This window comes from Zingiber officinale, chromosome 5B (assembly GCF_018446385.1).
Source record: "Zingiber officinale cultivar Zhangliang chromosome 5B, Zo_v1.1, whole genome shotgun sequence".
In the NCBI taxonomy this organism is placed as follows: domain Eukaryota; kingdom Viridiplantae; phylum Streptophyta; class Magnoliopsida; order Zingiberales; family Zingiberaceae; genus Zingiber; species Zingiber officinale.
The window spans coordinates 41,523,362-41,547,208 of record NC_055995.1 but is presented as its reverse complement, the minus strand read 5'-3'; the positions used below and the strand labels follow the sequence as shown (position 1 = coordinate 41,547,208).

Here is a 23,847-nt window from a genome sequence, read left to right as displayed (position 1 = left end):
CCAGTGGCTGCTGCGTCTGAGCAGGAGCCTACCACTGAGGCGGTGCTGGATACTGTGCTAGAGAAGTCTGAGAGGGCTGTGACTGATATTACACCTGCGGTTGGGACTGGTACTGAACCAGAGGCTGAGGCTGCAAATACTAGACTAGGGGCTGAGGCTATAAATACTGGACTAGGGGCTGAGGCTGCAACTGATACTGCGGTACCACGCCAGAACTCTGGGGTACCAGTAAGTCACTGGGGTACTCCTGTCCATGCATGCCATACGCAGCTGGTGCAGGGGAAGCTGTCCCCTGCTGACGATGTGAGGATTGGAATCTCCGCCCTCCTCATCGAGTCCCTATCTGATTGAGCTGTCCTCCATGACCAGACACTCCGGAAGCCATATGCTGAGCCTTCAAAGGATAATCTCGGCCCTGGTGCCCAGGCAGTTTGCAATAATAGCAAATTGATTGTCCTAGAGAACAGGCTGAGGTGATGTGGTCTCTGGACCCACATCGAAAACAGTGAATATCACTAGCAAACTATTTTCGGTTCTGCTGAGGAGACCGGGAACGTCCTAAGGAAGATTGCCCTGACTTTTGAGGCCGACCAGATGCCCTAGAAGTACCCTGACCTGGCCGACTGTGAACAATCTACTGCTGTGTAGCATGTGTCGGTTGGATCTGTCATGATGTCCGCTCAGTCTGCTTCCTTTTCTTATCCGAATATACTCTCTGGTGAGCTGACTCAATCATAAGGGCTCTGTCCAATGTCTCTAGGTAAGATGTGTTTCCAAAACCAGCATGCTTTACTTGCAGATGTCCATCCAGTCCCTGAATAAACTGCTGCATACGGGAACTATCCTCAACAACCAGTTCTGGACAAAATCTGGCCAATCGATTAAACTCGGCATTGTACTCTGTCACCGATCAGTTGTTCTGCTGTAGACTCAGAAAATCCTATCGGCGGGTCATCTGATATGCCCGTGGAAAATAGAAGCTCTCAAAAGCCTCTCTGAATCTGGCCCAAGTGTTGTTCTACTCGCTTATGATGGACCGCTGCGTAACCCACCAGGTGTCGCCCTCGTCCCGTAAGTTCAAAGCAGCCAGCTCTGCTTTCTCCCACTCGGAGAAAGCCATGTAGAAGAAGGTCCGCTCCATGGTCTCTAACTAGGACTGGGCCACACTCGGATCAGTCTCTCCTCGGAAGAGTGTGAATCAACTTTTCATTGACTCTGCCAATGCTGGGATCCGAACTCGTGCCGCGACAATATCAGTGAGGTGGGTAGGAATCGTCGCAAAACTGACGGAATCCTTGGAGCTGGTGTTACAGGTAGTATCATTGGATAGACCGGGGGAAATACTCCCGGTGTTGTTGCATAAACTAGGGCATATGCCGCCGGTGGCACTGCAGGGTCAGCATAGGTGGCCGCGACTGGAGGTCCGGTGGGTGGTACCAAATGTGGAGCAACTAGTACCGCTGGTGCAGGTGCTGCTGGATACACTATAGGTACTGGGAGCACAGGTGTCGTAGGTGTCGGTTACATGGTAGGTCCAGGTGGCGGTGGTGCCGGGTATGCCAGTGGTACCCCTGATGGTACCATAAATACGGTAGGGGTGGGTACAACCGGTGCAGCCGAGGTAGGTACCTCTAAAGGAGCCATCGGAGTTTGAGAGCCCGACGCGCCTGTAGTATCCTGAGTCTGTCCCTGACCGACAAGCTCAAACCTAGTAGGGATCTTTGGCGAGTCCAGAGATTCCAAAGTCCTCGTATGTGGCCGTCCAGCACCACGTCTCGTAGTTATTCATGTAGATCTCCTCATATCTGTTAAGTTATATCACAAATATTATTAAAAGTATAACAATTATAAAATTAAACATCATACCTATTTACCGTTTGGAGATGTTCCGTCGCTGTCCAGTCCCCATTTTACCTCAAAATTCCGGACGAGAAAACCAACGGAAACCCGTACAAATCCAAAAAATAAATACCCAAGTTTACTAGTAAACTTGGGCTAACCCAAAAATCCAGAACACCAAAAGCAGGTATCACAACCCGCTCTGATACTAATAAATTGGTATCAGATTAAATCTCGAAAATCCCTAACACAAAACAAACAAGTATCGCCAAACTTGACTCTGATACCAAATAAATTGTCACGCCCCAGGTAGTCTCATCCCGAATAAAATTTCGGCAGCATCTCCCCTATACGGGTGACAATCTGAAACTTTATACAATGCCCTCAAGGCTACATATACCTCGGCCAACACAGCCAGAACAATAACAATAATAAAAATGTAACAACCAAGCATCCACGTAGTTTAATAGTAAACAAACTAAAGCAGTGATAAGAAAACTCAAAAAAAAAAAATAATCCTACTCAACTACACCCATAAAGCTCAAAACACGACGAACCAGAATCCACTCACCTCTTCTGCCGTCCAAGCAGGCATGTAGTAAAACAAATCCAAATAAAACTCATCGACAATATCCATAAAGTAAACTAATACAAGTCCAGATAGTGCAATAAGAAAATAAGAACCAAAAGTCCGAAACAACACATCCTCGCGACCTACAGAAGACTAGCGACTGGAACTCTCTGGACAGTCTCAACCTAAAATGTAATAATAACCATGGGGTAAGTCAACCCCTCAGCGGGTAATATTGACATGCACAGTAAGAAAATAACAACTAGAAGTAATCATACGTACAGTTTCCTTATATAAGAAAGATAAAATGGAAACAAAATAATTAGGAGAAAACTGTACTAACCAGGACCTGGGTATAAGTATAACAAGGTCGTCAGACCGAGAGTGTCATAAATCCTGTATGCATGTCAATCTTATGCATCCATCCAAATGCAGCAAATAAATGCAACAAACACAAGCAATAAATAATGATGCCAATGACATGTCCTGGTCACCCCTGACGCCAGTCAACCATCTCACACATGATGGTGAGACCGAGTGGGTAAGGCTGTGACAACCGTGTACTCTGCCATCACTGCTTTTGATGAGTGACCGAGTGGACGGGATATTGTCGGAGTACACCTATCCTCTTACCCCAAATCATAAGTGGGGGAGCTCAATGCTCTCATCTCCCTGAGCCAGTCCAGAGGAGGGATCCCTGACGTGCTATCACGCTGAGTCACGCTACCCATGAGTGGACCAGCAGAGCACTGACAGAGCACCTACTGCAACACACTCTGTCTGAATAAAAACCACTAACCCATGAGTGGTTGTGTGTGTTGATCCATGTAACTGGCGATGTGCTCAACAATAATGGAGCAGACTATCGCACAGCATGCAATCATGCGAGATAGTGCATGACACAAAGCATAGAAAATATCCTGAACTTATCCATATACATATATATAATGTGTACCCTAAAACAAATTGACCAAATCAATGGTCAAGGTACACAGGTCAGATAAGGTATCAAAACCTAGGTCCTGAACATAATAAAACATGGTTGTGTCACTACCCCTATAAGCATGTATAATCAGGTAGGTACTAACATGAAGTGCATTATAAGTAAATAAAACAAGCATGTAACAGATCGGGTAGTGACCAACCAAAACATATAAGAAACATAATCATTGTTATTTGTTAAAAACACTACTATGCATATCAAATGACATAAATTCAAAGTACCCGCCTCCAATAGAAAAGATCATATCCGGTCCAAATCTGACATCGAGATACTCGTCTCACGTCAAAGTCCTGTAGTACATGGTATCTAGATTTAGCTAATTATATATAAATAAATTAGTTAAATCAAATCCTCGAGAAGTTAACATAAATCCAAATCCAATTATAAACCCTAATTGGATCATCTAACTCCTCAATCGATTCTAACTAATCCATTCGAATTAGGACTTGCAATAAGCATAATCAATCAAAGCATCTTACCCAATTTAGCCCTAATTCAACACATATATCAAATCCTTATGCCTTACCTCCAATCACAGCCTTGTTCTAGAACAAGAAGCTGCTGCAATTTGATGGAATCAGTGACTGCCGAATCCAAGAACAACCCACAGCAAACCCTACTGGAAAAATTTTCCCCACTGGTTGGATCAAGTTGAGATCAAGAAATGGAGATAAAAAATCAAACAATGACCAAATTCCAACCAATCTTACCTTTTTCTGTTAGCTAGAGCCCTAGAGCCAATCATTTGATGATTGTATTTTGGACTTATTGTATCATATTCTATATAAATAAAGACATTTGGATTTTGGTTATTATACTTGTATTTGTGCCAAATAAACTAAGTATAATAATGTCCTTGAGTAGACGATTCTCACCTATATCAATCGGTTAGTTGAACCGATAGTGAGATGATATAGGGAACACTACTCTTAATCATTCCTAGTCGAGTATTAACATTCAGGGACAATGTTAATGCAATAAGACTAGCATGTAGGTCAACTCGATGACTTAATCTCATAAGTCATGGATATAGAGATATCAAGTTGACACATGGGTATACATTAGAGAATGTATACTGAATGACCCGCCATGAGAAAGTATCATGGATCGTTATATGAATGTCATATACTTTCTCATGTGGCTATTAGTATGACTACTAGTCCTTAGACCTGAAGTCACCATAGATCCCTACATAAGGAGTTATGTACTTTGGTTTCGTCAAACGCCACCCGTAACTGGGTGGACTATAAAGGCGATTACTGGGTATATAACAAATTATGCAGAGGGATGTGAGTGATGTAGATGGGATCTATCCCTCCTATATGACGGGAGAGACATCGGTATTCTTGATAGAGTGAGACCACGAAGTGCATGCCCATGCCCAAATGAGTCAATATAGGATATTGAGCTCATTTGATTTAGTGAGTCTACTTGGAGTTCAAGATTTAGATTGGTCAAAGGATGACATGGTCTATGCCTCACATTGACCAATCTAGATGTCTAGGATAGAAGGACACTTGTCATATATTGTGAGGAGTCACAATTAGTAGTCACAAGGTGATGTTGGATCTCAACATTCTTGTAACTTGGGTAGTAATGATGTGTTGCTAGATACCGCTCATTACTTATGCTCCTAAATGAGTTTAGGGCATTGCCAACGTTACAAGAACCTATAGGGTCACACACTTAGGACAATTAGATGTAGATTAGGTTCATATGATGAACCAAGAGGATTAGATTCATTTGATGAATCAAATTGGATTAAGAGTAATCCTAATTGGGCTAACTTAAGTTGGATTCATGTATTCAATGAGTCTAATTTAGATTATGACTCATTAAATCAACTTAATTTAATGAATTAAATTCATTATATTAAGTTGGCTTGAATCAAATGGTTAGATTAGATCAACCATGGAAGAGATTTGGTCAAGTTTGACTTGACTTGTGAGGAAGATTAAAAGTCAAGTTTGACTTGACTTTATGCCACCTCATTGGTGAGTTGGCATTGATGTGGACCAATGATGTTACTCCACATCATCATGGGGTGCCACCTCATGGAAGTTACAAATCCATTTTTTTAATAGCTTCACATTAATTGCACTTAATACAATTTTTGGGAGTTACACAACTTGAAAGTGGCTGGCCACATTTGAATGGGAATCAAATTGATTTTCCTCATTCAAGTGCATTATTCCTTCTTCTTCCTCTTGGAGCTCTCTTCCTCTCCCTCTCCTCTTCTTGCCGTGACCTATCAAGGTGCTAACACACCTTTATTTAGGTCTTCTCCACCTAAGTTGTCCGTGTGGATACTTCTAGAGGAGTATCTATCTTGATACTCTTGAGATCCGGCACCGTTTGGATGAGCGGGAACGCGAAGGGCTTCGCTTCAAAGGTATAACTCGTTTCATGTAGATCTAGGAGTAGATCTAAGTAGAAACTCGTACTCGTAATTTTTGTTTTAAATCTTTTCTTCGCACGAGATCCGTTGGTTAGGGTGTTTCGGGGTTTCCGCGACGCGAAAAACCCAACAGTGGTATCAGAGCCACGTGCGAAGCGAGTACGAGTTTAGATTCATATTTTTATGAAAAATATAGATCTGTAAACTTTCTGTAAATTCATGTTTTTATAGTTTTAATGGGTAATTTTCTCGTAGAAGCGAAGCACAAGTGTTTCGGCACTTGTAGGCTTCGACTACCGAGAAGTTTTTCCAAAAACAGTAATGTTTCGACCCAAAATCTTTTGGGATAGCGGGCTAAGGCGCTCTTGGATCGCTTAGGAGCAACTCGCGATGGTTAGATCGTGGGTAGGGGTACTACCCCTAACCCCGCAAGGGGATTTGCTCCGCGATTGCGCCCGAAATCGCTAATCGGGACCGCCGGGAAAAATTTACTCATAAAATCTGTAAAATTATGAAAAATTACAGAAAATTATGAAAAATAAATAATTTTGAATTATATATAATTTTTGTGATAGTCATGGCCCAAAGACCCAATTCGATTGGACAATTGTGTTGTAATTCATAATACGGCCTGCGTGCCGTTATGTGATGTGCGTGTTTGTATTTTAATTTTTTTATTTTAATTTTGCGACCTGCGCGTCGTACCTTTCTCTTATATTCTGGTTGTAAATTAGATTTAGACTCGAATGTAACTCGAGTTTCAAAATTGTAATGTAATTTTGAAGCGGTGGAAGGTCCACACGAGACGGAGTTACGAGGAGGGCGCGAGCAACACAAGGTGGTCAAAGAAAGAAGCTTGAGAAGCTGTTGACCTTAGGTTGACCATCCGATCTTCTCATTGGCTTGAGAAGATAGTAGTAGGGCCATGACTAAATCACAAATTAATTTAATTAATTTCTTTTGTGTGTATGTGATGCATGCTAGTTAATTAAGTAATTAATTAGTGCCTAACGATTAGATTAGATCTAAGTCGTGCACATGATGCACCCTTCGATTAGATTAGATCTATCGAGTATATGATACGCATCATCGTTTAGATTAGATCTAAATCACGTCAACTCGTAATGCCTACCATGCCGTGATACCTACCACTACCTCGATCGCATGTAGTTGTTGAATCTGCCAAAGCAAAGCAACACATACTATCTTGGTAGGGTACGGAGGGACAATCTTGGTCCCGCCTATCAACGCATGGGTGAGTACAACTCAATTAGATTGAGTATTCCTAGTTAACTCAGTTGGATCGAGTATAACTATAGGCATTCTTCCAACGGTTGGAAAGTTAGGTCAAAATCACATATATATTAACTCTCGGGCGTATTAGCCAAAGCTAACTCGAGTTTTAATATAAATGCGGATTTTATCCTATAAACAAGAGTTGCATAAAGATGTAATTGGTAATCGTTACCTACCGATCATACTAAGTCTTGGGCGTATTAGCCAAAGCTAACTCAAGGGTTAGTATGATGTGGATCTTGTCCCACATGAATTATAGAATTCAGTGGGAGCATCATTTAGTTAAAGGCCTAATTAAATGATTAAGAATATGATACTTATTTCTGCATTTATTTCTGTTGTAGAATTGCCATGACGTCGAACACGAACACCTTCTCCCTGCGATCTGCCCTCGAGAAGGACAAGCTCAACGGAGCAAACTTCCTGGACTGGTACAGGAACCTGAGAATAGTTCTCACCCAAGAACGTAAACTGTACGTTCTGGAGCAACCCATTCCGGAGGCTCCTCCTGCCACTGCCCCACGAGCTGACCGAGATGCTTTCAAGAAGCATCAAGATGACGCATTAGATGTGTCTTGTCTAATGCTCGCGACCATGAACTCTGAGCTTCAGAAGCAACACGAGTTAATGGGCGCTTACGATATGGTTCAACATCTTCGTCAACTATATCAAGGTTAAGCGAGGCATGAGAGATTTGAGATCTCAAGGGCACTGTTTCAGTGCAAGATGTCAGACGGGGCTCCCGTAGGCCCATATGTACTCAAAATGATTGGGTACATAGAGAACCTACAAAGGTTGGGGTTCCCTCTTGGCCAAGAGCTGGCTACTGACCTGATCTTGCAATCCTTGCCGGATAGCTACAGTCAATTCGTTCTAAACTACAATATGAACGAGATTGACAAGCCACTGCCCGAGTTGCTTAGCATGTTAAGAACTGCTGAGCTAAACCTTAAGAAGGCGAAGTCCAACACTGTTCTGATGGTTCAGAAACATAAGGGCAAGGGCAAGCCCAAAGGCAAGGGAAAGTCCCAAGCCAAGGGCAAAGGCAAGGCACTGAAGCCTAAAGGAGGGGTCGCCAAGGATGCTACCTACTTCCACTGCGGTCAGACCGGGCACTGGAAGAGGAATTGCAAGGTATACTTGGAGGATCTTAAGAAGAAGCGAAGTGAGACTTCAACTTCAGGTATATATGTTATAGAAGTCAATCTATCTATTTCTACATCATGAGTATTAGATACTGGATGTGCTTCTCACATTTGTACTGATGTGCAGGCGCTGAGAAATAGCAGGGCATTGACAAAGGGCGAGGTGGACCTACGATTAGGCAATGGAGCACGGGTTGCTGCTGTTGCTGTAGGGACTTACTTTCTATCTCTGCCCTCTGGGCTTGTACTAGAGTTAGTCGATTGTTGTTATGTGTCTGCATTAACTAAGAACATTATATCAGTTTCTTGTTTGGACAAGAAAGGTTTCTCGTTTACTATAAAGAACAAATGTTGTTCCGTCTATTTAAACGATATGTTCTATTGTAGTGCACCTCTGATAAACAGACTCTATATTCTAGACCTTGAGAGCCCTATCTATAACGTAAATACCAAGAGGATCAAGTCAAATGACATGAACCAAACCTACCTCTGGCACTGTCGCTTAGGTCATATAAATGACAAGCGCTTATCCCAGCTCCATAAGGATGGTATGCTAGACTCATTTGATTTTGAATCATATGAGGTATGCGAGTCATGCCTACAAGGCAAGATGACCAAGACTCCTTTTAGTGGGCACAGCGAGAGAGCAACTGATTTGTTAGGACTCATACATAGTGATGTATGTGGCCCTTTCAATGTTGCTGCTAGATGCGGTTATAGGTACTTCATCACATTTACTGATGATTTCAGTAGATATGGTTATGTGTACTTGATGACACATAAGTCTGAATCCTTTGAAAAGTTCAAAGAATTCAAGAATGAAGTACAGAACCAACTTGGCAAGAGTATTAAGATACTTCGATCCGATCGAGGTGGAGAATACCTTAGCCATGAGTTCTGTGACTATCTAGCTGAGTGTGGGATTCTATCCCAACTCACTCCTCCTGGAACACCACAGTGGAATGGTGTATCCGAAAGGAGGAATCGTACCCTATTAGATATAGTACGATCTATGATGAGTCACACAGATCTTCCGACATACCTTTGGGGCTATGCTCTAGACACGGCAGCTTTTATACTCAACCGAGTTCCATCCAAGGCCGTGATAAAGACACCATATAGGATATGGACTGGGAGAGATGCCCAGGTGTCTTTCATGAGGATTTGGGGTTGTGAGGCTTACGTTCGACGTCAAGTCTCAAATAAGTTAGGACCCAAATCCGACAAGTGCTACTTTATTGGATATCCCAAGGAAACTAAGGGATATTACTTCTACATTCCCAGTCAGCACAAGGTAGTTGTGGCAAAGACTGGGGTCTTTCTAGAAAGGGACTTTGTTTCTAGAAAGACTAGTGGGAGCGCGTTTGATCTTGAAGAAGTTCAAGATGCGAACAATAGCACTGATGCCTCGATGGAAATTGAAATGGAACCACAAAGTGTTGTGGATGATGTTATTCCACAAGGAGTTGAGGAACAACAACCAGTTCAAGTAGACATACCTCTTCGCAGGTCTGATAGGGTACGTCGTCAGCCTGAGAGATACCCATTTCTCTTGTCTGACCATGATGACGTTATGCTCATAGAGGATAAGCCTACCACCTATCAGGAAGCTGTGATGAGACCAGATTCCGAGAAATGGCTAGAAGCCATGAGATCCGAAATGGAATCCATGTACACCAACCAAGTATGGACTTTGGTTGATCCACCTGAAGGGGTAAAACCCATTGGGTGTAAGTGGGTCTTTAAGAGAAAGACTGACATGGATGGACTTATCTATAAGGGTCGCTTGGTAGCTAAAGGTTTCAAGCAGATTCATGGTATTGATTATAAAGAAACCTTTTCTCCAGTAGCGATGTTTAAGTCCATTCGGATCATGCTTGTTATTGCAGCCTACCATGACTATGAGATATGGCAGATGGATGTCAAAACCGCGTTTCTGAATGGAAACCTGCTCGAGGATGTGTACATGACACAACCTGAGGGTTTTGTACATCCACAGCATACTAGCAGAGTATGCAAGCTGCATAGGTCCATTTATGGACTAAAGCAAGCTTCTCGGAGTTGGAATCTTCGATTCGATGATGTAATCAAACAGTTTGGTTTCATCAAGAACGAAGATGAGCCTTGTGTCTACAAGAAGGTTGTAGGGGATATAGTTGTCTTCCTCATATTGTATGTGGATGACTTACTACTCATTGGGAAGGACATCCCTATGCTTCAGTCTATCAAGACCTGGCTAAGGAGTTGCTTCTCAATGAAGGACTTAGGTGAGGCATCCCGTATTCTAGGGATACAGATCTATAGAGATAGATCTAAGAGATTGCTTGGCCTAAGTCAGAGTACATACATTGACAAGGTACTCCTTCGGTTTGCCATGCAGAACTCCAAGAAGGGATTTCTGCCGATGTCACATGGCGTGAGTCTTTCGAAGACTCAAGGTCCCTCTTCTAAAGAGGAGAGAGACCGCATGGATCAGATTCTTTATGCCTCAGCCATAGGATCGATCATGTACGCCATGCTATGTACTCGACCTGATGTCTCGTATGCTTTGAGCATGACGAGCAGATACCAGTCAGATAAAGTCATGGATAGCGGTCAAGAATATTCTTAAGTACTTAAGAAGAACTAAAGAATATTTCTTGATATATGGAGGCGATGATGAGCTAGTTGTAAAGGGTTACTGATGCTAGCTTCCAGACCGATCGGGATGACTATAGATCGCAATCGGGGTTCGTATTTTGCATTAATGGTGGTGTCAATGGAAGAGTTCAAGCAGATACGAGAGTCGATTCTACAATGTCGAGTACATTGCCGCATCGAGGCAAAGGAGGCGCTTGATCCGCATTTCATCATCGAACTTGGGGTGGTTCCTAGCATTGCTGACCCCATTGAGCTCTATTGTGACAACAATGGAGCTATAGCACAGGCGAAGGAACCTCGCTCACACCAGCGGACCAAACACATACTACGGCGCTTCCATCTCATTCGAGAGATTATCGAGAGAGGAGATGTGAAGATTAGCAGAGTACCTACAGAGGCTAACATCGCAGATCCCTTGACCAAGGCTTTGGCACAGAGGAAGCATGATGGTCACACTAGGTCATTTGGGCTTAGAGCCTACACTGATTGGCACTAGTGCTAGTGGGAGATTGTTAGCTAGAGCCCTAGAGCCAATCATTTGATGATTGTATTTTTGGACTTATTGTATCTTATTCTATATAAATAAAGGCATTTGGATTTTGGTTATTATACTTACTTGTATTGGTGCCAAATAAACTAAGTATAATAATGTCCTTGAGTAGATGGTTCTCACCTATATCAATCGGTTAGTTGAACCGATAGTGAGATGATATAGGGAACACTACTCTTAATCATTCCTAGTCGAGTATTAACATTCAGGGACAATGTTAATGCAATAAGACTAGCATGTAGGTCAACTCGATGACTTGATCTCACAAGTCATGGATATAGAGATATCAAGTGATATCAAGTTGACACATGGGTATACATTAGAGAATGTATACTGAATGACCCGCCATGAGAAAGTATCATGGATCGTTATATGAGTGTCATATACTTTCTAATGTGGCTATTAGTATGACTACTAGTGCTTAGACCTGAAGTCACCATAGATCCCTACATAAGGAGTTATGTACTTTGGTTTCGTCAAACGTCACCCGTAACTGAGTGGACTATAAAGGCGATTACTAGGTATATAACGAATTATGCAGAGGGATGTGAGTGATGTAGATGGGATCTATCCCTCCTATATGACGGGAGAGACATCGATATTCTTGATAGAGTGAGACCACGAAGTGCATGGCCATGCCCAAATGAGTCAATATAGGATATTGAGCTCATTTGATTTAGTGAGTCTACTTGGAGTTCAAGATTTAGATTGGTCAGAGGATGACATGGTCTATGCCTCACATTGACCAATCTAGATGTCTAGGATAGAATGACACTTGTCATATATTGTGAGGAGTCACAATTAGTAGTCACAAGGTGATGTTGGATCTCAACATTCTTGTAACTTGGGAAGTAATGATGTGTTGCTAGATACCGCTCATTACTTATGCTCCTAAATGAGTTTAGGGCATTGCCAACGTTACAAGAACCTATAGGGTCACACACTTAGGACAATTAGATGTAGATTAGTTTCATATGATGAACCAAGAGGATTAGATTCATTTGATGAATCAAATTGGATTAAGAGTAATCCTAATTGGGCTAACTTGAGTTGGACTCAAGTGGATTCATGTATTCAATGAGTCTAATTTAGATTATGACTCATTAAATCAACTTAATTTAATGAATTAGATTCATTATATTAAGTTGGCTTGAATCAAATGGTTAGATTAGATCAACCATGGAAGAGATTTGGTCAAGTTTGACTTGACTTGTGAGGAAGATTAAAAGTCAAGTTTGACTTGACTTTATGCCACCTCATTGGTGAGTTGGCATTGATGTGGACCAATGATGTTACTCCACATCATCATGGGTGCCACCTCATGGAAGTTACAAATCCATTTTCTTTAATAGCTTCACATTAATTGCACTTAATGCAATTTTTGGGAGTTACACAACTTGAAAGTGGCCGGCCACTTTTGAATGGGAATAAAATTGATTTTCCTCATTCAAGTGCATTATTCCTTCTTCTTCCTCTTGGAGCTCTCTTCCTCTCCCTCTCCCTCTCCTATTCTTGCCGTGACCTATCAAGGTGCTAGCACACCTTTATTTAGGTCTTCTCCACCTAAGTTGTCCGTGTGGATACTTCTAGAGGAGTATCTATCTTGATACTCTTGAGATCCGGCACCGTTTGGACGAGCGGGAACGCGAAGGGCTTCGCTTCAAAGGTATAACTCGTTTCATGTAGATCTAGGAGTAGATCTAAGTAGAAACTCGTACTCGTAATTTTTGTTTTAAATCTTTTCTTCGCACGAGATCCATTGGCTAGGGTGATTCGGGGTTTTTGCGATGCGAAAATACGGTTTTCGCGGCCCGAAAAACCCAACATTTTCCTCTCCACTAGTTGGAGGTGATCAAGGATCCAACGACAGTGCTAGGGCACGGGTGAAATCGGCTGCCGGCGCTAGGGCACAGGCGAGAGCGGCGCTGGGTCGGACCTGGTGGCCGGCGATAGTGCTAGGTAGAGAGAGTCGGCGTCTGTCGAGTGGCCTGGCTTCGGGCGGAGGAGACAGTGAGTTTGGGAGAAGGGCTCAGTGAGGAAAGGGGAGGAGATGAAGAAGATCGGCTCGGGAAAAATTTAAGGATCAGGAGAAGGGAACCATCGCGGCACCGGTTAGGGCACAGGAGGAGAAGGCGTGGGTGAATCAGGAGGAAAGAAGGAGGAAATAAAATAAAAAGTAAAATGAAAAAGGAATTATAAAAATAAACATTTCCTCACTTAAATGGGTAGCCTAAACAGGCTTTCCCGGGGTCCCATTTTTATCCCAGTAAACTTGTCCATACGAGCTCCGAAAAATTCCTAATTTTTTTTTAAAAATTCTGAAAAATTCCCTTATTATTATTTACCTTTTTTTCAGTATTTTATAGCAAGGGTCTGCCAAACTACTGAGAAGCTACATCAAGCGTTTTAATCAAGTGGCCCAGGATGTTCTCTCGGCCACATCAGAAATACTTATGAGCGTCTTCTCCCATGGGCTGACCGAGGGAGAATTCTTTAGAGATCTCATAAGAAATCCTATAAGGAATTTCGATGAGATGCTAGAGAAGGCAACTAGCTACATTAACGTGGAAGAAGCGCAGGCGGTGCAAAGGAAGGCAGATAAACCGCCTCCCTCTACCAACAAACCGGAGAGAAGAGCACCTCAACCGCCTGCTCAACCTCTCCCACGTGCTCGAGATGCCCGACCGACTTTCCACCCCGGTCAAGACGTCCGACCGGTGCCACGAGTAGTTGTGGTTCAGGTCCTTCGACCTGAGCCTTGGGGACCGCATTATTGCACATACCATCGGTCCCACACGCACGCCACCAACGATTGCTTCCAATTTGCCTGTGATTCCCGGCACACGGCTGAGCTAGGCTTGCCACCTCCCGAGCTGGCGCCTCAAGTCCAGAGAATGATGGAGGAAAGATGCAACGCGGCGGGGCAAGCCGGCAGACCCCGAGTAGACCAGGGAGGCCCTAGCATGCCACAGAAAGGGCACACCGGGGAGCCGGGAGAGGCTCGCAAGGCCGAGAACAGAGGCAACGCGGCTATCCGAGACATTGACATGATCTCTGGAGGTCCTACCGATGGAGATTTAGGTCGGGCGTGCAAATCCCATAAGCGCCGGTTAGAGATCCATGCTGTAGGGTGCAGCCAGGAGCAGGCTGCTGGCCCAGTCATCAGCTTCAGACCACAAGACCTGGAAGGATTAGAGCTGCCTCATGACGATGCCCTCATCATCAAGGCTATTATCGCCAACAGCCTTGTGGCGCGAGTCTTCGTTGACACCGGCAGCTCTGTCAACGTATTATTCAGGTCTACTTTTGAAGAAATGTAGATCAATGCCAGTGAGCTATAGCCAGTGGCTACTTCTCTATATGGATTTATTGGTAATGAAGTAAGACCCATGGGACAGATCAAGTTGGCCATATCCTTGGGAAGTGAGCCACTAGTAAGAACTAGGAGAAGCACCTTCCTCGTAGTTGACGTGCCCTCCTCTTACAATGTCATTTTGGGCCGACCGGCCCTGCATGAATTCTAGGCGGCGGTTTCTACATTCCATCAAAAAATCAAATTCCCGGTCGGAGAGAAGGTCGGGGAAGTTAGGGGAGAACAACGGGTCTCTAGGCGATGCTACATTGACATGGTCAAAGTAGAAGCTCGCAAAGCACAAATGACTCAGGACGGGGCTGTGCCCGCCATCCAAGAAGAACCCCTACCTATAGCTGAAGAACCTATTCCCTGGGAGGAAGTTCAGCTATATCCTGAATGTCCGAAGAGTCTTACTCGGGTAGTTGGTGACTTACCTCCTGAGCTCAAAGAAGAACTGATCTAGTGCATGACCTGCAACAGAGATGCTTTCGCCTGGTCCACTGAAGAATTATCAGGAGTCAAGCCTGAAGTAGCGGAGCACAAGTTTCATCTCCTGCTAGATGTCCTACCTGTAAAGTAGAAGAAGAGAAATTTTTCGGCTGACCAGAATAAAATTATCAGAGCTGAAGTAGACCAGCTCAGGAAAGCAGGACATGTCCGAGAAGTACAGTTCCCGTCCAGGCTTTCCAATGTGGTTTTGGTGGCAAAACCCAATAATAAGTAGAGAGTCTACATAGACTTCCGGGATCTCAATAAAGCCAGCCCTAAAGATTGCTATCCCCTACCCAGAATTGATCAGCTGGTGGACTCAACTGCCGGTTGCGAAAGAATCTGCATGCTGGACGCTTATCAGGGGTACCATCAAATTCCCTTGGTCATGGAAGATAAAGAAAAGGTTAGTTTTATCACGGCAGACGGTACCTTTTGCTACACTGTCATGCCCTTTGGGCTCAGGAATGCGGGAGCCACTTATCAAAGGATGATGGACAAGATCTTTCGAGAGCAGGCTGGGTGCACTGTAGAAGTCTATGTAGATGACATACTCATCAAGTCTCCCTTAGCTGCAAATATGATAACAGATGTGGAGGAGACCTGCGGCACCCTACGACAGTACGGATTAAAATTAAATCCCTTGAAGTGTCTGTTCGGGGCCAAAGGAGGAAAATTCTTGGGGTATCTGGTGACAGAGCCGGGAATCGAGGCCAACCTGGAGAAGGTCCGACCACTCCAGGACATGAAAGCTCCATAGAACTTGAAGGAGGCTCAGAAATTGGTTAGCAAGATAACAACTCTGTCCCGATTCATCTCCTGATTAGCAGACAGATCAGCGCCCTTCTTCAAAGTACTCAGAAAAGCATTCAAGTTCCAGTGGGACGAAGAATGCACACGGGCTTTCGAGGAGTTGAAGAAATATCTGGAGACCTTGCCCTCTTTGTTCAAGCCTGTCACCGGAGAACCACTCTGGGTTTACCTATCTGCCACCCCTAAGGCCATGGGGGTGATATTAGTGAAAGAACAAGACAATGTACAACGGTCGGTGTATTTTTTTCAGTCATCTATTAAAGGGAGTTGAGTCTCGATACACAGCTCTGGAAAAGTTGGTCTATGGATTGGTGCTTATGGCTCGGCGTTTAAGGCCTTATTTTCTGGCGCATCCCCATCACGGTCCTAACCAACAGTACTATGGGTAAATCTTTGACCAATGTTGAAGTTGCTGGCCGGCTTATTAAGTGGGCGACCGAATTGGGAGAGTACAATATCACCTATCAACCTCGCACAGCTATCAAAGCACAAGCCCTGGCTGATTTCTTAACTGAGGTTCATCAGACTAACTCCGAGGAAACCTGGAAAGTATATGTGGATGGATCAGCCACACATCAGGGGAGTGGTGTCAGAGTTCTTCTGATATCTCCTCAAGAAGACATCTTGCAGTTGGCCGTGCAGCTGAACTTCAGAGCCACTAATGAAGCAGAGTATGAAGCTCTATTGGCAGGCCTGCAAGCAGCCCGGCATGTGGGAGCCGCCCGAGTTATCATCTATCCAGACTCCCAATTAGTAACTTAGCAAGTAGCTGGTAACTTTGAGATCAACTGTAACAAGCTGCAAGTATATCGGGAGGCTTATGAGAAGATGAAAGATGAATTTAAGGAGGTCACGGTCAGCAAGATTCCTAGAGTAGAAAATGGTCGCGTTGATGAGTTAGCCAAAATGGCCAGCTCTCTGACTACATGGGTATTGGATAGGTCGATAGCACATACCTTTCTCATAACCCAGATAGACCTGCAGAATAACTAGGATGCGATCATTGATTGGAGGGTACCAATGATTAGCTATCTTCAATAGGGCACCCTGCCAACAGACCTGGAACAAGCGCAACTAGTCAGGAAAAAGGCCCATGCCTACACTATGATAGGTGATCGATTATATAAGCGGGTATTTTCCAGACCTTTACTCAAATGCATAAGCATATAAGAGGTAGATCAGGTCTTGAGAGAAATGCATTTGGGGTGTTGTGGCAGTTATGCCGGAGGTCAAATACTAGCTCGTAGGGTGTTGTTGGCTGGATATTTTTGGCCCACTTTACAGAGAGATGCCCAGCAACTGGTGAACACTTGCCTATCCTGCCAGAAACATCAAAATCTGACATATATGCCTACCTCAGTGTTAAAAACATCTGTAGTTTCCTGCCCCTTCGATCAGTGGGGTATGAGTATTGTTGGACCCTTCCCTATGGCGTTTGGTCAAAGGTGATTCTTATTGGTGGTCATGGACTACTTTTCCAAGTGGGTGGAAGCTGAAGCTCTGGCCAGGATCACTAAGAGCGCGGTTATTCAATTTTTATGGAGGAATTCTATACAGATTCAGCATACCCCATAAACTGGTATCAGATAATGGAAGACAGTTTCAAGGACAGAGGATCTAGGCTTGGTGTCGAGGTTTCGACATTACTCAAGCATTCACATCTGTAGCATATCCACAAAGTAACGGACAGACCGAGGTTATCAACCGAGAAATTGTATGAGGACTAAAGATTAAGTTAGACCATGTGGGAGGAGACTGGGTAGAAGAACTGCAAAGTATTCTTTGGATGTACCGGACAACACCCCGAGAAAGCACAGGCCTTACTCCATTTCACCTGGTCTACGGCAGCGAGACAGTGGTACCTGTGGAGGTCGAGGTGCCTTCAACTAGGAGAATGCTATACGAGGAGGAGAATGCCGAGCGATGGCTAGCAGAGCTGGGTTAGCTAGAGCCCTAGAGCCAATCATTTGATGATTATATTTTGGACTTGTTGTATCATATTCTATATATAAATAAAGGCATTTGGTTTTTGGTTATTATACTTACTTGTATTGGTGCCAAATAAACTAAGTATAATAACGTCCTTGAGTAGAAGGTTCTTACCTATATCAATCGATTGGTTGAATCGATAGTGAGATGATATAGGGAACACTACTCTTAATCATTCCTAGTCGAGTATTAACATTCAGGGACAATGTTAATGCAATAAGACTAACATGTAGGTCAGCTCGATGACTTGATCTCACAAGTCATGGATATAGAGATATCAAGTTGACACATAGGTATGCATTGGAGAATGTATACTGAATGACCCGCCATGAGAAAGTATCATGGATCGTTATATGAGTGTCATATACTTTCTCATGTGGCTATTAGTATGACTACTAGTCCTTAGACCTGAAGTCACCATAGTTCCCTACATAAGGAGTTATGTACTTTGGTTTCGTCAAACATCACCTGTAACTGGGTGGACTATAAAGGCGATTACTGGGTATGTAACGAATTATGCAGAGGGATGTGAGTGATGTAGATGGGATCTATCCCTCCTATATGACGGGAGAGACATCGGTATTCTTGATAGAGTGAGACCACGAAGTGCATGACCATGTCTAAATGAGTCAATATGAGATATTGAGCTCATTTGATTTAGTGAGTCTACTTGGAGTTCAGGATTTAGATTGATCAGAGGATGACATGGTCTATGCCTCACATTGATCAATCTAGATGTCTAGGATAGAAGGACACTTGTCATATTTTGTGAGGAGTCACAATTAGTAGTCACAAGGTGATGTTGGATCTCAACATTCTTGTAACTTGGGTAGTAATGATGTATTGCTAGATACCGCTCATTACTTATGCTCCTAAATGGGTTTAGGGGCATTGTCAACGTTACAAGAACCTATAGGGTCACACACTAAGAACAATTTGATGGAGATTAGGTTCATATGATGAATCAAATTGGATTAAGAGTAATCCTAATTGGGCTAATTGAGTTAGACTCAAGTTGATTCATGTGTTTAATGAGTCTAATTTAAATTATGACTCATTGAATCAATTTAATTAAATGAATTAGATTCATTATATTAAGTTGGCTTGAATCAAATGGTTGGATTAGATCAACCATGGGCAGCCCATTCCAGAGGCTCCTCCTGCCACTGCCCCGCGAGCTGACCGAGATGCTTTCAAGAAGCATCAAGATGATGCATTAGATGTGTCTTGTCTAATGCTTGCGACCATGAACTCTAAGCTTCAGAACCAACATGAGTTAATGGGCGCTTACGATAGGGTTGAACATCTTCGTCAACTATATCAAGGTCAAGCGAGGCATGAGAGATTTGAGATCTCAAGGGCACTGTTTCAGTGCAAGATGTCAGACGGGGCTCCTGTAGGCCCATATGTACTCAAAATGATTGGGTACTTAGAGAACCTACAAAGGTTGGGGTTCCCACTTGGCCAAGAGCTGGTCACTCACCTGATCTAGCAATCCTTGCCAGATAGCTATAGTCAGTCGTTCTAAACTACAACATGAATGAGATTGACAAGCCACTGTTTGAGCTATTTAGCATGTTGAGAACTGCTGAGCTGAACCTTAAGAAGGCTAAGCCCAACACTGTTCTGATGGTTCAGAAACATAAGGGCAAGGGCAAGCCCAAAGGCAAGGGAAAGTCCCAAGCCAAGGGCAAAGGCAAGGCACTGAAGCCTAAAGGAGGGGTCGCCAAGGATGCTACCTGCTTCCACTGCGGTCAGACCGGGCACAGGAAGAGGAACTGCAAGGTATACTTGGAAGATCTTAAGAAGAAGCGAAGTGAGACTTCCACTTCAGGTATATATGTTATAGAAGTCAATCTATCTATTTCTACATCATGGGTATTAGATACTGGATGTGCTTCTCACATTTGTACTGATGTGCAGGCGCTGAGAAATAGCAGGGCATTGACAAAGGGCGAGGTGGACCTACGAGTAGGCAAGGGAGAACGGGTTGCTGCTGTTGCTGTAGGGACTTACTTTCTGTCTCTGCCCTCTGGGCTTATACTAGAGTTAGTCGATTGTTGTTATGTGCTTGCATTAACTAAGAACATTATATCAGTTTCTTGTTTGGACAAGAAAGGTTTCTCGTTTACAATAAAGAACAAATGTTGTTCCGTCTATTTAAACGATATGTTCTATTGTAGTGCACCTCTGATAAACGGACTCTATATTTTAGACCTTGAAAGTCCTATCTATAACATAAATACCAAGAGGTTCAAGTCAAATGACCTGAACTAAACCTATCTCTGGCACTGTCGCTTAGGTCATATAAATGACAAGCGCTTATCCCAGCTCCATAAGGATGGTTTGCTGAACTCATTTGATTTTGAATCTTATGAGATGTACGAGTCATGCCTACTAGGCAAGATGACCAAGACACCTTTTAGTGGGCACAGCGAAAGAGCGACTGATTTGTTAGGACTTATACATAGTGATGTATGTGGCCCTTTTAATGTCGCTGCTAGAGGCGGTTATAGGTACTTCATCGCATTTACTGATGACTTTAGTAGATATGGTTATGTGTACTTGATGACACATAAGTCAGAATCATTTGAAAAGTTCAAAGAATTCAAGAATGAAGTACAGAACCAGCTTGGCAAGAGTATTAAGATACTTCGATCAGATCGAGGTGGAGAATACCTTAGCCATGAGTTTCGTGACTATCTAGCTGAGTGTGGAATTCTATCCCAACTCACTCCTCCTGGAACACCACAGTGGAATGGTGTATCCAAAAGGAGGAATCGTACCCTATTAGATATGGTACGATCTATGATGAGTCACACAGATCTTCCGACATACCTTTCGAGCTATGCTCTAGACACGGCAGGTTTTATACTCAACCGAGTTCCATCCAAGGCCGTGATAAAGACACCATATATGATATGGACTGGAAGAGATGCCCAGGTGTCTTTCATGAGGATTTGGGGTTATGAGGCTTACGTTAGACGTCAAGTCTCAGATAAATTAGGACCCAAATCCGACAAGTGCTACTTTATAGAATATCCCAAGGAAACTAAGGGATATTACTTCTACATTCCTAGTCAGCACAAGATAGTTGTGGCAAAGACTGGAGTCTTTCTAGAAAGGGACTTTGTTTCTAGAAAGACTAGTGGGAGTACATTCGATCTTGAATAAGTTCAAGATGCGGATCCTAGCACTGAACCCTCGATGGAGGTTGAACTGGAACCACAAAGTTGTGGATGATGTTGTTCCACAAAGAGTTGAGGAACAACAACCAGTTCAAGTAGACATACCTCTTCACAGGTCTGATAGGGTACGTCGTCAGCCTGAGAGATATTCATTTCTCTTGTTTGACCATGATGATGTTGTGCTCATAGAGGATGAGCCTACCACCTATCAGGAAGCTGTGATGAGACCAGATTCTGAGAAATGGCTTGAAGCCATGAGATCCGAAATGGAATCTATGTACACCAACCAAGTATGGACTTTGGTTGATCCACCTGAAGGGGTAAAACCCATAGGGTGTAAGTGGGTCTTTAAGAGAAAGACTGACATGGATGGACTTATCTATAAGGGTCGATTGGTAGCTAAAGGTTTCAAGCAGATTCATGGTATTGACTATGATGAAACTTTTTCTCCAGTAGTGATGTTTAAGTCCATTCGGATCATGCTTGCTATTGCAGCTTACCATGATTACGAGATCTGGCAGATGGATGTCAAAACCGCGTTTCTGAATGGAAACCTACTCAAGGATGTGTGCCTGACACAACCTGAGGATTTTGTAGATCCAAAGCATACTAGCAGAGTATGCAAGCTGCATAGGTCCATTTATGGACTAAAGCAAGCTTCTCGGAGCTGGAATCTTCGATTCGATGATGCAATCAAACAGTTTGATTTCATCAAGAACGAAGATGAGCCTTGTGTCTACAAGAAGGTTGTAGGGGATATAGTTGTCTTCCTCATATTGTATGTGGATGACATACTACTCATTGGGAAGGACATCCCTATGCTTCAGTCTTTCAAGACCTGGCTAGGGAGTTGCTTCTCAATGAAGGACTTAGGTGAGACATCCCGCATTCTAGGGATACAGATCTATAGAGATAGATCTAAGAGATTGCTTGGCCTAAGTCAGAGTACATACATTGACAAGGTAGTCCTTCAGTTTGCCATGCAGAACTCCAAGAAGGGGTTTCTGCCGAGGTCACATGGTGTGAGTCTTTCGAAGACTCAGGGCCCCTCTTCTAGAGAGGAGAGAGACCGCATGGATAAGATCCCTTATGCCTCAGCCATAGGATCTATCATGTACGCCATGCTATGTACTCGACCTGATGTCTCGTATGGTTTGAGCATGAGGAGCAGATACCAGTCAGATCCAGGTGAAAGTCACTGGATAGCGGTCAAGAATATTCTTAAGTACTTAAGAAGGACTAAATAATATTTCTTGATATATGGAGGCAATGATGAGCTAGCAGTAAAGGGTTACAGTGATGCTTATTTCATCCAGACCGACCAGGATGATTATCGATCGCAGTAGGGTTCGTATTTTACATTAATAGTGGTGCTGTGAGCTGGAAGAGTTCGAAGCAGGACACAGTAGCTGATTCTACGACAGAGGCCGAGTACATTGCTGCATCAAAGGCAGTAAAGGAGACAGTTTGGATTCACAAGTTCATCACTGAACTTGGGGTGGTTCCTAGCATTGCTGACCCTATTGAGCTCTATTGTGACAACAATGGAGCTATAGAACAGGCGAAGGAACCTCGCTCACACCAGCGGATCAAACACATACTACGGTGCTTCCATCTCAATCAAGAGATCATCGAGAGAGGAGATGTGAAGATTTGCAGAGTGCCTACAGAGGCTAACATCGCAGATCCCTTGACCAAGGCTTTGGCACAGAGAAAGCATGATGGTCACACTAGGTCATTGAGGCTTAGAGCCTACACTGATTGACACTAGTGCTAGTGGGAGATTATTAGCTAGAGCCCTAGAGCTAATCATTTGATGATTGTATTTTGGACTTGTTGTATCATATTCTATATATAAATAAAGGCATTTAATTTTTGGTTATTATACTTACTTGTATTGGTGCCAAATAAACTAAGTATAATAACGTCCTTGAGTAGAAGGTTCTTACCTATATCAATCGATTGGTTGAATTGATAGTGAGATGATATAGGGAACACTACTCTTAATCATTCCTAGTCGAGTATTTACATTCAGGGACAATGTTAATGCAATAAGACTAGCATGTAGGTCAGCTCGATGACTTGATCTCACAAGTCATGGATATAGAGATATCAAGTTGACACATGGGTATGCATTGGAGAATGTATACTGAATGACCCGCCATGAGAAAGTATCATGGATCGTTATATGTGTAAGGCTCCCTAAGCCAAGTTGGGGAGGTTATTAAATAAGTAGCAGAATAAGGCTTCATGGGCATACACGGGAGGTTTAAATTACTGAATTTCCATAAAAAAAAGGGGATAGAGGCGAGGATAGAAGATGAATTGATACAATAGGGTTAGAAGGATCAAATGATAAGATTAAGAGGAATTAAATAGGGGTTAAATAACTCAACTTATCTACGTTAACATCAACTAGGGGAAACAAATATAGAATTAAATGGTTATATCTACCTAAATTGACACTCATTAGGGAAACAAATAAGGGTACATTAGCCACTCTCACTTAAGTTAATAACCTAAGCTATTGCCAACTTAATAACCCTAGGTATAAAGGGTCTTAATCTTTGC

The 23,847-nt window shown here is 43.2% G+C and overlaps 1 protein-coding gene across 1 annotated transcript; it reads left to right on the top strand.

Annotated features, from left to right (window-relative positions):
• Window positions 1-13,976: 13,976 nt before the first annotated feature.
• On the top strand, window positions 13,977-14,762 carry LOC121986617. Its single transcript, XM_042540572.1, has one exon. It carries the CDS (start codon window positions 13,977-13,979, stop codon window positions 14,760-14,762), a length of 786 nt encoding a protein of 261 aa, XP_042396506.1.
• Window positions 14,763-23,847: the final 9,085 nt, after the last annotated feature.

What these genes read in the sequence shown, in the direction of transcription:
- LOC121986617 (XM_042540572.1), top strand. Translation starts at nt 13,977, where the DNA reads ATGCTAGAGAAGGCAACTAGCTACATTAACGTGGAAGAAGCGCAGGCG.